Source organism: Poeciliopsis prolifica, unplaced genomic scaffold (assembly GCF_027474105.1).
Source record: "Poeciliopsis prolifica strain line A6 unplaced genomic scaffold, Auburn_PproV2 SCAFFOLD028, whole genome shotgun sequence".
In the NCBI taxonomy this organism is placed as follows: domain Eukaryota; kingdom Metazoa; phylum Chordata; class Actinopteri; order Cyprinodontiformes; family Poeciliidae; genus Poeciliopsis; species Poeciliopsis prolifica.
This window is the reverse complement of record NW_026562403.1, coordinates 5,205,981-5,221,625: the sequence shown is the minus strand read 5'-3', so window position 1 is coordinate 5,221,625 and position 15,645 is coordinate 5,205,981. Positions and strand designations below refer to the sequence as shown.

The following is a 15,645-nucleotide window of genomic DNA, read 5'->3' as shown; positions in this document are numbered from 1 at the left end:
CACCACCACTTCGTAGAAGTAGAAGTTTTCCAGCAGTAAACAGAAACGTGCTTTCAGTAATATGTCAACACCGAGTATCTGCATTCAGGAGTAAAAGTTACAATGTCGTTTGAAAACCTGATACAACGTCTTCAGGAGTGTTTCATCACTGAAGAGTCAGCACCTGAAAATGGCTGCCAGTCCCTCCAGCTGTTTGTAGATAAACTGTCTGAATCCTCCAGGTTTGTTGAGCTATTTTTAAATGCACGTGCGCCGTCGGTTCTGTAGTAAAAGGGCGATTTGTTTGCACGGACAGGAGCAGCGTTAAAAGGAGAAAGGAGCGCGGTTTGGAGGAGGCAGCCCAGCTGCTGAGGCAGATCCCAGAGGCACAGCTCCGCGGGTTGGAGGAAGAGCACCTCCTGCTTCTGGTCAGACTCCTCCTGTCCCTGCAGCTGGAGATGGTCAGCATCTCTACAGCCTGTCGCAAGGTGGACCAGGTGATCTCCACAGATTCCTTTTTCACTGTAAGATGAAGTGGCAGAACTGTGACGTAATGAAAACTACTGCTTCACAGATGCTGCAGCATTTGGCAGCAAAGGTGAACCACAAACTGGTTTATAAGGAGACTCTCCACAGTTTTCATGCAATAGTCCACAGTGATCAGGTACAGAGAACTTACTTTGCATTCATACTTTTGCTGTACCTCTTTAACTGTTAATGCATCTTGTCCTGGATTCCTTTGAAAAACAGGTTTTTTAATCTTGGTGGATTTTTATCTTAGTAAAATAAAGATGAAATAAATTAATTAAAAAAATTAAATAATTTGTCTGAAAACCAAGTGTTACTTCATTTCCTCTTTACAATTATGTGCTACTCTTTGTAGATATGTTACATAAAATACCAATAAAAAAACATGGCTGTAATGTGGCAAACTGTGAATGATTACTTCACTGTCAGTCTTGGAAATAATTTGACTGTGTCTTCTTACCAGGTTCTCTCGTTGGAGGATTTGCAGAGAGGTGGGTTCACTGATGCTTACATTATTTTAGTGTGTCACAGATCCAATGTGCAGACTTTTAATTATTTCTCCATAATTTTAGCATGCATGTACCTGGAGGATAGCCTAGTTGGTCGAGAGGTTTGGCGAGAATCCTTCATGCCAATGCTGCAGAGAGTATCTGAATCTCTTCCTGCTGTGCTACAGGAAGAATCTCGGAGAGATGGGCCGATCTGTTACATCACTGTCAAGGTACAAATGAAACATGCATCAGGAATACCTATCAAGAACAGCTGTTATAAAATAGTTGTAACTTTATTTCTAACATGTATTCATGGCTGCAGGTGTGTCTTCAGGCCTTTCAGCTGTTGCCCAACGAAGTTGCTCCTCTGGTGTGGGAGGAAAACCACAACAAAGAAGCAGTGCAGGGGATTCTGCAGGCTCTTATTGACATACTTGGACAGGTGTCTTTTCTTTCGAAGCAAATTTATCATGTTCTAGTTAAGTGTTTCCCGACCCTTGTCCTTGAGATAAATTGCCCTGCATGTCTTAGGTATTTCCTTGCTTTGGTCCTGCTGATTTCAGTTGATGACTGATTTACAGGCGTTTGTTGAATCAGGCACATTAAAGCAAGGAAACCTCTAAAACATGTAGAACAGTGAGTTTCGAGGACCACGGTTGGGAAACACTGTTCTTGATGACAAACAAGTGTTGAAAAAGCTGCTTATGTGACCTGTCATGCAGTGCTGCAACAGGGATACGCGTCTTTTGGCAGGAACAGCGGTGGCGATGCTCATCAACACTGCATCCGAGAATACAGCCGCTGGAGCTGCAGCCTGGAATCTCCTGCAGGCCTCTCATCCACGTATGTAACACCTGCAGCATCATACCCTTTGAGCCATTGTTATTTAAACACAAAAAAATATGGGAATAATTAGGAGCAGAAAAGGAAATCTGGTAGTGGTTTTAGTTCAAATCATTATGCCTTTTTTTTTAAATCTCAAAATTCACCTCTCTTGCTCCCATTACAGTGATAAATTTTATTTTGACTTGTCCTCTGACTGGAGACGTTTTCTTTATGCTGCCTCTCAGAGCCCTGCCACCTGACAGTGGGGGTCCTGCAGGTGATATGCGACCCTGTAGGGAAGGGCAGAGTGGACCGACTGGCTGTGAGCAGAGGCCTCCTCACCTGCTGTCGACCTCACATATTACTATGTCCAAGCCACGGCACCACACAGGTAGAGAAAGCTTGTGTGGAGCACATGTTGGGATTTTTCAACATATTGAATCAATATGATCTTGTTTCTCAGGGCTGTTTGCTGCTGGAAGGTTTGTTTCCTCTTGTTAATGGACTGTGTGAGGAGAAGCAGGATTGTAACTACTTTGCCTTTGAGGGTGAGTGAACTCCAAACTGCTTGTTTAGTCTCTTTGACTGGCTGCTAAAAACCCAAACTGTTGTTGCAGTGTTAACAATGTGGCTGAAGAGAGTGAAGGAATGTGTGTCGGATCTGTGGAGGCTGACCGGCGCCCGTTTCCTGCCCGACGACAGCAGGCTGCTGCAGCAGCTCACACACATTATCTGGACCAATGCAGAAAGCCCAGTAAGTCACTGACATTGACTCATACTCAGAAGGAACAGACAATGATTGGCATTAGGCTTTCTGGCTAAGTTATTGAATAGTTTTGATTAGAGGTGCATTTGTTTCTTGTTTCCACTGCATGCTGGTAGGAGCTTCACCACATTGAAAATTAACTTATGGCATTAACAATAATTGATATTGATTGCAATTCCCAGAAACTGACAGTGTGGTTTGAATTATTTTGAAATTCAAGCTTGTTGAAGGAGAAAACAAATAAACGCTGCTTTAATGTTTAAAATATGATTTATTGGCACAATCGTTGTGCTGTTTATATGTACAGTTGCGCTACTGAATGCAATTTTTCACACTGATAACTGTGTTTGTCACTATATTTCTGCTAAGGTTTTTTTCATCACCATTGGAACATATATCAGGAAAGGAGGTAAAAAAAATCTCCTTAGGTGACTGAAATTTTTAAGTGTGAGCTTATGCTACTGCAAAAATTATTAGTTAATTTGAGGAGTTTTCACATATTTACAATGGGGCAAATAAATGGTATGTCCATTAAAATCCACACTGTTTAAAGGGTTTTTTTGTTTTGTTTTTTTCAAACGTTTTGTGTGTGTGTGTGTGTGTGTGTGTGTGTGTGTGTGTGTGTGTGTGTGTGTGTGTGTGTGTGTGTGTGTGTGTGTGTGTGTTTCTGTTTTGGCAGGTGGAAGGGGTGCCTGAGTTTGTGAGCAGTGCCTTTACTCTGTTGCTGAATCTTTATGCCTTGGACTCTGAGCAGTTTTGTGACACCAGCAAGACTTTTTATTTTACCCTGCTTGAACGATTATTGAAACTTCCCTGGGAGGCCAAAGCCAAATACCATCGCCTTTGTGCTCTGCTGCCTCATGTGGGAGCTGAGCTGGTGAGCACATAATACATGCTACATTCTTTATAACGTTACTTTTTCTTTCTGTGACCCAGATGTTTGGCTGTGTCTGTAGATGCTGGATCAATACACTGAAGTATCTTGCCATCTCCTGAAGTGCCTATCGACCAATCACCTCTCCCCATGTGGCTCAGAACTTTATAAGTGTCTGATCCAGCAGCAGAGGAAAGAGCTTCCTGCTTCATTTACTGAAGTAGATCTGGCTGAGTGCTGGGCAAAAAGCTGGCAGCCTGTCCTCCTGGAGGCTCTGACATCTGAAGTGACTCTCCTGCAGACTAACAGCTCAACACATTTACTACCCTGCACCCTCCAGGTTTTTCCCTCGGCCGTGCAACCCCTGCTGGCCTCCCTGAACCCCTACAAGCCAGGCCACCTGCACGCCTGGGCGTGCGTCCTGAGCTCCTATCGAGCCATCAGCGGCTGTTCTCCCTGGGCTCTGCAGGGGAGCTCCACCTTTAAAACCCTGCAGCTGGCTCTCGGGTCTGCAGACGACAAAGTGCGCCTGGCTGCCTTTAACCTGCTCTGCTGCAGCCCAAAGACCAGAGATGTTCCCTCTGCAGTTGAGATCACGATACTGAAGGAGTATATCCCCCAGAATCTGAATTGCGAGTCTTCACCTTTTCGGCAGCACCTTCAGGCTGCTGTGAGAAGGTTTCTGGTTCGTATCAGAGATGGCTGTTTGGCACATATCAGAGGAGTCAAGAGCAAAAAGAAAGATGTCAGCCATGAAAGCAGAAAGGATGTTCTGGAGCAAGGGATTGGTGAGGAGGAATTTATTTAAAAGAGCATCCGTGGGCTCTTTTTTTCATCCCACAGCTGCTGAAAAAAATTGATGATAAATGTTTTGCTCCGGACTTTAATTGTTTGTTTTTTTCTCTGGATTTTTCAGTTTTGTATTTTCTATTCAGAAAATATCTTTTTTATGTCACATAGGCTTTGTGGACTGGTTAGGCGAGCTTCCATACAGCTTTCTGTCACCTGGACACAGCTATCAGCGGAAGAAGACGGCGCTGTTGTTGTTGTCGGCAGTCCTGGAGACGTGCACAGATACCTGGAGCCCCGACAAAAAGAAGGGACAGCCACCGGGTGAGACATTGAAAAAAAAACACACAGCAACAGATGTTTTTACTCTAGTATAATGAATGTTTGGTTCCGTTGCAAACACAAACTTCAATGTTTCTTAACAGGATCTTGTGTATTTAAATAACATAAAGATGTGAATCCCTTGTTTTAAAGAAAAAAAAGATAAGTGTGGCTCACCTGAACATTATCTCTGTATCTTCCATCTCTTAAATAATGAAACTGGTTATAATTACAGCAAATATAGGACTTCTTATTGACTGTGCCAGACAGAGAGGACAGTGGTATTTCTTCTGCAGAACCAAGCAGCTGCTTCTTATCAGTTGTCTAGAGGATTCTACAAATGAGGTATGGCTCTCTGAGTGGAGCCAGGTGTTTCTCTTTGTCTAAACTGGCTGAAATATAACACAAGAGCTGTTCTTTCCTTTAGATCCGGGAGCTCTCGGCTGGTTTGTTGTTGAGATTTTTCCCTCCCAGTTTTCCTGCTGATATTGCGGAAGTCCTGGAGACGAGAAGTATGCAGCTTCTGCGCAGCCCACGGGTGCAGGAGGCTCAGATGGGAGCGCTCATGATGAAGATGCTCCTCCAAAAGTAGGTCTCACCTCCTCTCATGCCCTCATCTTGTAAAATTATTTGCCTGGCTTTAGCCAGGGGAAGACAAATACAATTTGGAGCATAATTGTGAATCTGAAATGTGTGGCTTGCATTTGTGTTCAACCCTTCTGAAGTCGGTTGGTTGTACTGGATTTTGATTAGTGGTGTCAAAGTCAAGAAGTTCTGTTCAGTTTTATTTCCTTTTCACTCCTGCCACCTTTCGAGGTTTATAGACAATAAATGGATGAATGTCTGTATGTGAACCCATTTTGTTTTAGAAACCGTCTGTCACTCCACATCACTGTTTCACACAATTTTGTGCATAATGTATATATCAGTAATGAACAATGACACCTGTGGTTAAAATAGAACAAAATATGGAAAAATTTGAGAGGTGTGAATATTATTCGACTACAATGGTGGTATGTTTGGGTGATGACAGTATCGACTGTTCTTCATGCAGATCAGGACATCGGTGTAACTTGAGCTGTACTGCTAATGCTGGAAGGAACCTGTGTGTAGTCAGAGTCCTGCTGAAGGAGCTGGAGGAGCATCATCTGACAGCCAAAGCAGACATGATGCTCTCTGCCAGAACCAGGCCTATACACGGTGACCAACATTCATTCACATTGATGATGATGGAACATCTTCTTTTTTTTCTTTATCTGAATCCTCTGAATTCCTTTTTTTTTTATGTTTCAGGAGTGTTGTGCGCTCTTCAGAGGTGTTTGCTTGAAGCAGCTGATGATATCTATTCCACACTTGACCGCAGTCTAATGACCAAGTTGTTGGATCTGCTGGAGAATATTTCTCTGCTGCTGCTTGCAGTTCTGCATGGAGATTGTGAGGCCCATGCCTCTGAAAAATGTAATCAAGCAGTCTTAACGAACAGTGAAATCTCTGTTTGGATACTATTTTTAACATTGGAAATTGAATTGCTTTTTGTCTCTTAGATGCTCCCCCATCCTTTTGTGACATGGGAAACGCCATCAGCTCTCTGATATCCCAACAGTCTGGAGGTGGCCAAACAGACGAGGAGGAGTGTGTCCTGCTGCCTGAAGAGCACAGCCTTGTTCTAACCTGCTGCTGGGTCTCTCTAAAGGTGAGATGTGGACCATTTCGATCCCCCTCAGCATCAGTCTTTGTTAGAGGATGGGAAAACTCATCTGTGTTTCTTTTCCACATCTTTGCACCAGGAAACGGGAATATTTTTAGGTTCGTTGGTGGAGAAAGTTCTGAAAGAATCCAAGAAACATTCTGAGTGTCTTCTAACTAAACTGGATTTAATGAGGGCATCGGATATATTCAAGGATATTATTCTAAAATGCCGCCACTGGGTATGTTATTTTCAAAATGAACAGTTCAAGTCAATGGTCAGAAATGTTGAAGTTTTAATAATTTTTTTACACTTTTTTTTTCTTAAGTCATGATGATTAAATTCAACCAACAACTTCTGTAATTTTTTTTTCTTTTTTTTTTTTACAAGCAATTGAATGCATAACTTTGTTTTTATGATGAATTTTCTCTAATTCCCACACTGAGACAGACTCAAACATGGAGATGGTTAGTTAAATGTCTGGAACTAAGTTGTCCCTTAATAACATGATTTGTTTTTTAACCAACTATTACTCAGATGGTCACATGAGGCTCCTAAGACCCTCCAAAGTGGCCCTGAATAACTTGCTACTTCTACTGTGTGTTTTTTCACATTGCCCATTATTTGCAATTGATGTACTGATTTTAAATCTGGGTGAAAAACATACGTGAACTTCCAGCAACCACTTCATTTAAACTTAAACTTACACTGGTTTCCTGTGAGCAGATGTTTCTTTTCTCACCAGGGGGCAGTAGAGGGCTGCAGTTTAGGCTTCACAAAGTTCTGTACGTCTCTGCTGAACAGCAGTGATTCAGACCTCAAGAATATTCCTGCCCAAATGCTGAAAGATGTAAGTAATTTTGGTTTTCTCTTTAACTATTTAACTATAGACAACTGCTGATGTGAAGACTTATTACTCTCTGATGTAATTTCAGGGACTGCAGGTTGTTCAGTGCCCTGGCTCTACGTCTGTGACCCGACGGGCTGCAGGGCTGCCCATGCTGATCCTGTGCGTTCTCTCATCAGAGGAGGTCAGTAAGGCAAGGCCGCTGTTAGCTCTCAGTATGCAAACCCTGCTGGACACCGCCAGACGTCCCCTCGATGAGAACTGGGATCAAACCCTGGACCTCCCACAGGTGTGTTGATTCTGCAACTTCTATCTGGTTGGTGCTGCTCGTAAAGAATCGGATAGACTGCGATGACCTCATTGTCATTTTGTCCACAGGTATGCGCAGTTCACACTCTGCAGGCGTTGTTGCGTGGCGCGGGTTTGGGGGCAGCTGTTCTTCAGTTTGCTCCTGCTGTAGCCGTCTTGTCTCTGACTCTGCTCCGATCTCCATGCTGGGCCATGAGGAATGCTGCACTGCAACTTTACAGTGAGTCAGAAGCTCATTTTCTGCCTGTTCGATATGAAAATTATGCTCTGAATTGTCCATTAACCTGCATTTCCTCCTCTAGGCTCTCTTTGCTCTCGAATGCTTGGCCAGCGGTCCAGCAGTGTGGAGGCTGGCCCCACGCAACACAGCATGTCCCCTGCTGCCTTTTTCTTTCACTACCCGACGCTTCAAGCTTTCCTCCTGGGCGAGCTGAGAGGGGCAGCGCAACACCTCCATGAGCCAACCGCTGGGGCCAAGCTGCATCTGCAGCCCTCACTCTACCCGATCCTAACTCTGCTGGCCCAGCTCCAGCCTGGCGTGCAAGACTCATCAGAGTAATGCTTACACACCTTTTGACTGATCAATCCAGTTAAATAGATTTTCTAGAGTAGGAACTGCTCATTTTAACCACATTTTCTAAACTTATTAGTTCCTTTGTTTATTGTAGCGAGTTCAGTGCATAGCCAGTATAAATCTGAGCTGCTGAGAGCAGAGCCCAGGATTTTACAACATTTATCAGATTTCTTGGGAATTAACACAGATGTATGCAGATGGATGAATAAATGTGGAAATGTTAGAAGACATTAAATCCTATAAATATATCTTGTCTAGCCCAAAATAAAATAATAGATGTGCATTTTAGCAATTTTGGACCCTTTGAAGGTAAATTGATATTCAGATTTAAGTTTTTAAAACCTTACTTTACAACCAGATGGGATTTGCAGGGCCACTCATTTGCTCCGTTCAGTTTTGGCACCTGATACGTATCTCTCATGCTCCTCTTATGTAGAGCAAATCACCGCTGACACTGTTGGGAAACCACACACACCAAACTTTCCAAACTGCCAGGACAGGAGATGCTAAAAACACTCATATTTCGGACATTTAGGATGCAAAATGATTTTTTAATTAAATGTAAGATCAGTATTACTTTGCTACCTGTGTTTTGTTCAGATGAAGCAAATCAGGGTTTTTATTTGATAAAGTTTTGTACATTAGAAATGGGATGTGGCATACTAAGCAGTGACCTTTTAAAAGTCCTGCCTCATTTTATTTTATTTGGAAAGTACTAGGAGTAACATCTCAGTTTCCAGTCAGTGAAAGATTTTGTTGCTTTGTTATTCATTGCAACAATTCAATAACACATAATTTCCAACTGTGAATTCTTTTCCAACTCATTAAATGATATTATTCTGCATCTGTTCCTCTCTTAAACTTGTTGTTTATGTCACAGAGTGTACAGATCCTCTTGTGTTTCCTCTGGCAGAACCCTGTTGGACTTCCTGTCTCCGTTACTCCAGCTGTCTGCCAGTCCCATTTATAGTGTCAGAGTAATGGCTTCCAAAGCTCTGGTTGCCATGACACCCCCTTCAGGGTACTTTGACCTCCTCCTAAAGCTGACCTCTCAGCTCCCTCGTCTGCAGGAGTCCTGCAATCACAACCGGCTCCACGGCCAGCTGCTACAGATGAAGGCCTTACTGGACCGAGCTCTCTCGTCAGACAGGTGGGACTGGAATAAAGTTGGTGCTTAAATATTCATCAGTAACTTCCTGACTTTGAGACTCTGTCGTCTTTGTGTCTGTAGTGTCCTTTCTGACGACTTGCGTGAAGTAGTGAACAGGATTCAATCTTCAATGTGGCTGGGGACCACGACTCAGTGCTGCCCCCTGGTGAGAGCGGTGTATCTCAGTGTGGCTGGCTCCCTGAGAAGATATTTCTGCGAGACTTTCCTGTTGCAGCTCAGTGACAGACTTATGCACAATCTTCACACGCCTCAGCAGGGTATTCAGGTGTGTGACAACTGTATATGAGACACTGTGTTTGCTTTATGTTGTTTGCAAAGGACTTCAAAAAACGGTTTTAAAATACCAAGTGTATGCCCTGTTGAGCTAAAGTAGATTTCTGACACCATTCAGCAAGCACTTGAACTGCCTTGTTGCTGAAAATGTGCTATATATCAAAATTAAATTATGTTTACCTTTAAAATGAGGATACCAATTACAGTCTGATATATTTCAATAATTTCTTTCTTTTAACTTCAGGTTGGCTTGTCATCGTTCTATCAGCAAGCCCTTCACTTCCTTTGTGCAGATCCAAAGTGGGCTTGTCAAACTTGGGAGAATTTTTCTGCAGCCTCCCCTGAGCTGAGGCTTTCGCTGGTCACATGGTTGCTGGACAGCCAGGACTGGCAGCAAATCGACTTGAAGGAAGTGATCCAGAGGGTGCTGCAGGTAAGGCACAGAGACACTCCCAACAACTTTAACTCAAAGACAAGCTTAAAAAAAAACAGCACTTTAGGATGCAATGACTATTTCTTCCTAAATTCGCAATAGAAAAGGTGTGATATTCACCTATAACCACCCTCCTGCACTCTGACAGCCTAAAATAAAATCTTATCTAACCGATTTTTCCCCAGAAAGAATGAATATTTAAATCATAGTGTAAAAACCCTGTCCTTCCAAAATGATGTGATGGAAATGTTGCTGCACACGCCTTTCTGTAGCATAGTGGTGGCAGTATCATGCTGTAGGGATGTTCTCTTTATCTTGGGAAGTGACGCATATCTTTGATTCACAGCTATCAGTGTAAAAGAGGATAAATTGGTCGTCAAACAGAAACCTAATGAAACTGATTGAGGTGTGTGGTATTAATGCGACACAGTGTGACAAAGTGGAGATTGCATTCACTTGTGTTAAAAGTTCATGTAGATCATTAAGAAAAAGGCTCTGACTCATACATGCTGTTAAGGATTTACCCGACTCTTTGAACAAAGAAATATGTGATAATGGCTAAATGCAGTCATGAGCCAGAGATGGCCTACTACCATGACGCCCAGTAACGCGTTTAGCAGCACCTGTGTGATTGATTACCTGCCTTCTGATCACATGAAGGTCATTTTTAAATGTTCTCTTTCTCCAGTCAAACTTGAAGGAGGTTTTGTTGGGCGACAGCGTGGATTACCGCACCACGTACCTCACAGCTCTGGTTTCTGTGATGACCGGTGGTGGCTCTGCTCTACCTCAGCCTCTTTCCGACTCAGAACTTTGTTTGTCCGAGTGTTTGCATATGTTACTTCAAGACCTAGAAATCCAGAAAGGTGGACCAGAGTACCTCTCGCAGGCTCTACATGCTGCTAGCATGCTGCTTTCCCATGTGTCAGATTTCAGGTTTTACACTTTTTTCTTTTCTGTTTTTTTTAGTTGTTACATATCATGTCCTTATTTTAGACTCCCAAATTAACATAAATTCTTTGACTTTCATCTAATAAGCCTGAAGACATCTATGCTTCAGCGTTGGTGCAGTATCCTGGAGTGTCAGCGGGCTCCGGAGGCTCCAGAAGTCCTCAGGATAGTGTGCAGTGAGGCTCTTTGTGCAGCTGGACTCCTGTTCATCAACAACCTCAGAGATCACAGCTCTCTCCCTGCCATCATGATGAGGTATGAAGAAAATCTGATCATGTTGGATAGCTTTAAATGACTGATTCTGGTTAAAATACTTTTAAAAAAAATTTCAGTTTAGTTTTTTTTTTTTTAATTATTATTATTATTGTGTAGGTTGATCAACACAGGCCTGTACCTGCTGCAGGACCAAAGTCAGGAGGTGAGGCAGAAAGCTGCCCGTTTTGCCTCTTTGCTGCATCATTCAAGACGAGGTAACAACCAGAGGAGTGTCTGCATTATGCAGATCAACCACGCTCTGCTGCTCCTCTTGGACTTGCTGCTGCAGGAATGCTGGGATACTCCAGGTGCGCTGGAGGTTCTGCTGTCCCATCTGCCTCAGACTGACCTCAGATCAGTGCTGAGAGAAGCCTCACCAGCAAGAGGGTGTGTTATCAAACAGAATCTGTGTGGTACCTTGCAAAAGTTCTCAAGCGCCTTGCACCTTTCTGACACTTTGTCAAATTACAACCACACATTCCAACATAACCGTAGAGCATCGCAGGATGGCACTGAATACAATATATGTCACTGTTTTAGGATTTTGATATTGAAAAACATTGAAAACAATGTGTTATTTATATTTCGATTACACAATTACCTAATTTGTCAACAAGGCTGGAGATTTATCTTTCTTTTCAAATACAGTCGTAAGTGTCTTGGGACTTGGGGATGGATTCTTCGCATAGTCTTTTTTGCAAACTCAGTTGGATTGGAGGAATAGCATCAGTCCACATCTGTTTTTAAACCTTATCTTAGTTAGGCTTGTCTTTGACTAGACCACTCTACAACATTAATATGGCTTGATCCAAGTTGTTCCAATGTACCTTTAGTTTTATGTTTGGGTTTGTCATGTTACCTCTGACTCAGCAGGTTTTGCAACATTTAATGTACTGACTGAAAATTCTGAGTGCAATTGATGGGACTGAAGTTTGTTCTAAACTTTCAAAGTAAATTGGGCTGAATACATAAGCATGATATATTTTTTCTTAAAATATAAAATATTTGTTTATCTTTTTTTTTCTTGAATAACACAATTAGTCACCAATCTGTGTTGGTCAGTCAATTAAAGTTTCATTAAAATACATTCAGGTTTGTGGTTGTAAGTTGACAGATGGTGCATACAATTCAATATGTAGTGATACTTTTCAGAGTGTAGCCACATTATTTATATATGGAGGTATTTGTTCAACTGGACATTAATCATCAGCATGTTGTTGCAGGAGTTGCAGTCTGTATGAGCAGGATGAGGCCAATGTGTTTGCAGAACCCTCCGTCATGTCTGCACACATACTGCCCTACCTGCTGCAGATGGCTGAGAAATCCTCTCAATCCTCTGCTCTTGCACAGACTCTGACTACATGGGCAGAGCAGAATACTGCCCAGGTGCTGGATGACCTCACACACTGTGAACAGCTCCAGCCAGGTGCGCTGTCATACATGTAGCACTAAAGTAGAAGAACTTCAATGCTACAATAAAGAGTCTCCTGTTTTATGTGTTAAAGTAAAACTTTATCTTTTTTTCTTCTAGCTGAAACATTGTCTCCCTCTTGGTTGACTCTCCTTGTGGATCCCCATTTCCATGCTGCCCTGGGGGGCCTCTTTGTCAGAGCTGTCTTTCTTCTTCATCTGCTGAAAACCTCTGATTGCACTCAGCATTGCTGTGATCCTCTAAGCATGCAAATGCGTTTGCAGACCGTTTTCACTCTTCTAACTCAGAATGGTGTTCATTTTACACCTTCCTTAACAGCTACTGTGTCTGCGAGAGAGGCCCGACTGTGAGGGAGCGGAGGGGAGCGGACCAGTGTGACCTGGGATAAAATTAGTTTTTGAAATTTGAAGAACGGACATCACATGGTCTCGCTCTTAAATGACGATTGAGGGTGCTGATGCCGCCAGACGCCAGCCCTTCGTGAACTTATGTAAGAGCAAAGTGGGTAGGGTTACTTTGATATCTTTCCTTGCTGAGAATGGGAAGAGACCCTCTGGCAATTGGGTGGGTGAAGTTTTATTCAGTTTCAGTGGAGTTATAATGGAGAGAGAACAATAGTGCCAGGTTATTTCTGCCCTGCCTTGTTATTCTGCTTCTCTCTGCAGCAACAGTAGCAGAGAGAAGTGCAGTGATGTAATGCAACAGCATCTGGAAATATTGCCTGCTTCGCAGCCAGTGGGGGGTGTGATGTGTGGTTTAATTTTCCATTAGAGGCCTTCTGACTGGATAAGTGTCCATTTTCTAAACCACACAAGAGCAGAGAGCTGGCTCCGAAGGCTCTTATTGAGATCTGGTGGTCGGCCCATAACAGGCCACACGTTTAGAGAAGTCTTACATCATCATATAGCCCGCTGACAACTACCAGGATTCAAGAAGCACAAATGTTGAAATTATAAGTTTCACTGTTAGCTGTTTAGTAGGAATTTGTCACAGAAATGAAATTTTGTTGATGTGGAAAGTAGATCTGTCTGTCTGTAAACCAGAAGATGTAGCGCTTTATCTCGATATTTTTTTTTCTTCACTTTTCCTTTTTCCTTGGTGCACTCAGTGCACGCAAGATCTGTTGCATTATTGTGTGCCTGGATTATGCAACAATAAGCCTGGGTTAATGATTCATACAGAAATCTTGTCCAAGGCGTTTCTTGCAATTTCCTCAAAGTCCACACCTAGTGTTCAGCAACATTTATTGAAACTTGACTTTTATTTTTGTCAAAATTTAATATTTCAGAAAGGAATTCATCCTTTCTGCATCGTTTTTTAGCAACTTATTGTCATATAAAATATTTGTTTTATATTGAAAACTGAATGAACTGAATGAGTATATTATTAATGATATTTTATATAAAGTTTTGGTTCAACAAAATGTGTTTAATTTTAGAATGATTGACAATAATTAAGTGTGAATCATGAAAGGTTTTTATTATCAGTGAGACCTGACCTTTTTCCTCAGAATAATTTGAATTTCCTGAAGATGGAGTCAGATTGTCTTAAAGTGGAAAAAGGACCATCTGGCCTGGTAAAAGCATTCCGACCTGAGAGTATGTGAAGTATCAGCAAGCTGCTGCTTTACTGATTAACTATGAGAGCCGAGCGAAAGGCCAAGTGCAGAGGGAACAGCCACTGTAATGATGTGTGTATATAAGTGAGACGTATGTCTGTCATTTGGAGCATGAAAGGAATGTTTTTCCACCGATTCAACAAGTTACCAAGTAAATAAAATTTTATTGTTAAATATTTGTGTTGTAAAACTCAGTTTGTTCAATTTGAAATCATTTTATAGTGCTAGTTTTAAGAAAAATACACTTTGCTGAAGGATTGCAGTGATGAACTTATATCAGCAGACATTCTTTTTCTTGAAAAAACATGTTACCTATCATTGTTTCCTCAAGCAATGCTTTGGAATTACAGACTTTTAAGACATGCATATAACACCAATGGAGGCGCGTCGAGGACCGTTGTGGCGCGTTTCGAGCGTCTAGCACGGCGTGAATAGAACCGTTTTGAGCGTTTGACCATTCCATTCGTTTTGAGCTCCACATAATCGACTTTGAATGTAAACCAGACGCACCTGACACTCAAAACGTATTTGGGGTGAACTCACCAGAACTGCACAAGCAAAGAGCTTGAAGCGACAGGTGTGATTTTGACGCGCGTAGCATGTTTGGTGTGAACGCACCATTAGGATTTGACTTTAATGGGGCTAAAGGGTAGTATTTTAATAAAATTCTCTAGCACAATGAAGCAACTGTCAAGCAACAGCTTGAATGTGAAGGAAAAGTTTCGGTTATAAAAATGCTGTATATATTAAACATGACTTAAAAGAAATTTGACGTCTTGAAATTGGACCTCTGTCTCTTTAAGAAGCTTGGGAGCAATGGATTGAGAACAAGAAGTATTTTGTGTCATGAGCTCAGCTTGCTGGTAGACTTGCAGTTCTACCAGGTGTTTGCTAATTTGCAGCTGCCGCTAGTCTGAAGGAGCTGAGTTGATGGGTTGTGCTCTATGAGGTGGAAACTCGGGTGGAGACTGCAACTCCAAGGAAGAGCTTTGTATAAACAAACGGCACTTTGGGAGAATAATCAAGTTCATTTAGAATGGCAGCCACCAGTGACGTTTTTGTTAATCATGACTATATTTCAGCTTCAACCCCCTTGAAGGCAATACAACCTTCTCAGTAAAGACATATGTGAGAGAATATTCTGGAGACAGTTTGAATGTGAAGGAAATCTCCTACCTGGGGAGTTCAGAGTGTGTCGCAGCACACAGGACAGATGCTGCGTGTTTGCTCTGGTGATTGCCTGAAAACTTGGATGAGCATCTTTTTGAAAAGTGGTTTAGTTGAGTCACATGTTGGCTGGCCTCATTACCAGCTACACAGAGACGCAGCCAGGCCTTATTATCCTCTGCAGGTCCCACTTTTAGACAGACACAAGCGGGGAAAGAGGACAGGCAGGTTTGCAGAGGGGGCGTGGGGAAGAGATGGAGCATGCAGAGATAGAGACAGATAGAACCCCACGGTTAGATTAAATACGGAGCGAAATGAATGCTGATGATTTCTCTCAAGGCTGAAAGCCGAGATA

General features: G+C 42.4%; 1 protein-coding gene across 1 annotated transcript; it reads left to right on the top strand.

Annotated features, from left to right (window-relative positions):
- The first annotated feature begins 40 nt into the window (after positions 1-40).
- si:ch211-225b11.4 (thyroid adenoma-associated protein homolog) lies at positions 41-15,428 on the top strand. The gene is made up of 31 exons (XM_055048859.1): positions 41-221; positions 296-476; positions 554-643; positions 971-998; positions 1,080-1,228; positions 1,321-1,440; positions 1,721-1,841; positions 2,069-2,214; positions 2,287-2,371; positions 2,441-2,577; positions 3,269-3,466; positions 3,546-4,251; positions 4,424-4,576; positions 4,809-4,918; positions 5,001-5,161; positions 5,628-5,773; positions 5,867-6,031; positions 6,118-6,266; positions 6,361-6,501; positions 7,006-7,110; positions 7,196-7,396; positions 7,486-7,636; positions 7,719-7,971; positions 8,904-9,140; positions 9,222-9,426; positions 9,679-9,867; positions 10,556-10,803; positions 10,906-11,073; positions 11,191-11,460; positions 12,297-12,499; positions 12,605-15,428. Exons 1-31 carry the CDS (start codon positions 103-105, stop codon positions 12,853-12,855), a joined length of 5,586 nt encoding a protein of 1,861 aa, XP_054904834.1. The 5' UTR covers positions 41-102; the 3' UTR covers positions 12,856-15,428.
- Positions 15,429-15,645: the final 217 nt, after the last annotated feature.

Bases quoted from the DNA above. Each gene is read 5' to 3' on its own strand.
- si:ch211-225b11.4 (XM_055048859.1), top strand. From the start codon at position 103: ATGTCGTTTGAAAACCTGATACAACGTCTTCAGGAGTGTTTCATCACT. The intron at 3,467-3,545 runs GTGAGCACATAA...CTGTGTCTGTAG, and splicing joins CTCATGTGGGAGCTGAGCTG to ATGCTGGATCAATACACTGA. The intron at 7,397-7,485 runs GTGTGTTGATTC...TTTTGTCCACAG, and splicing joins AAACCCTGGACCTCCCACAG to GTATGCGCAGTTCACACTCT.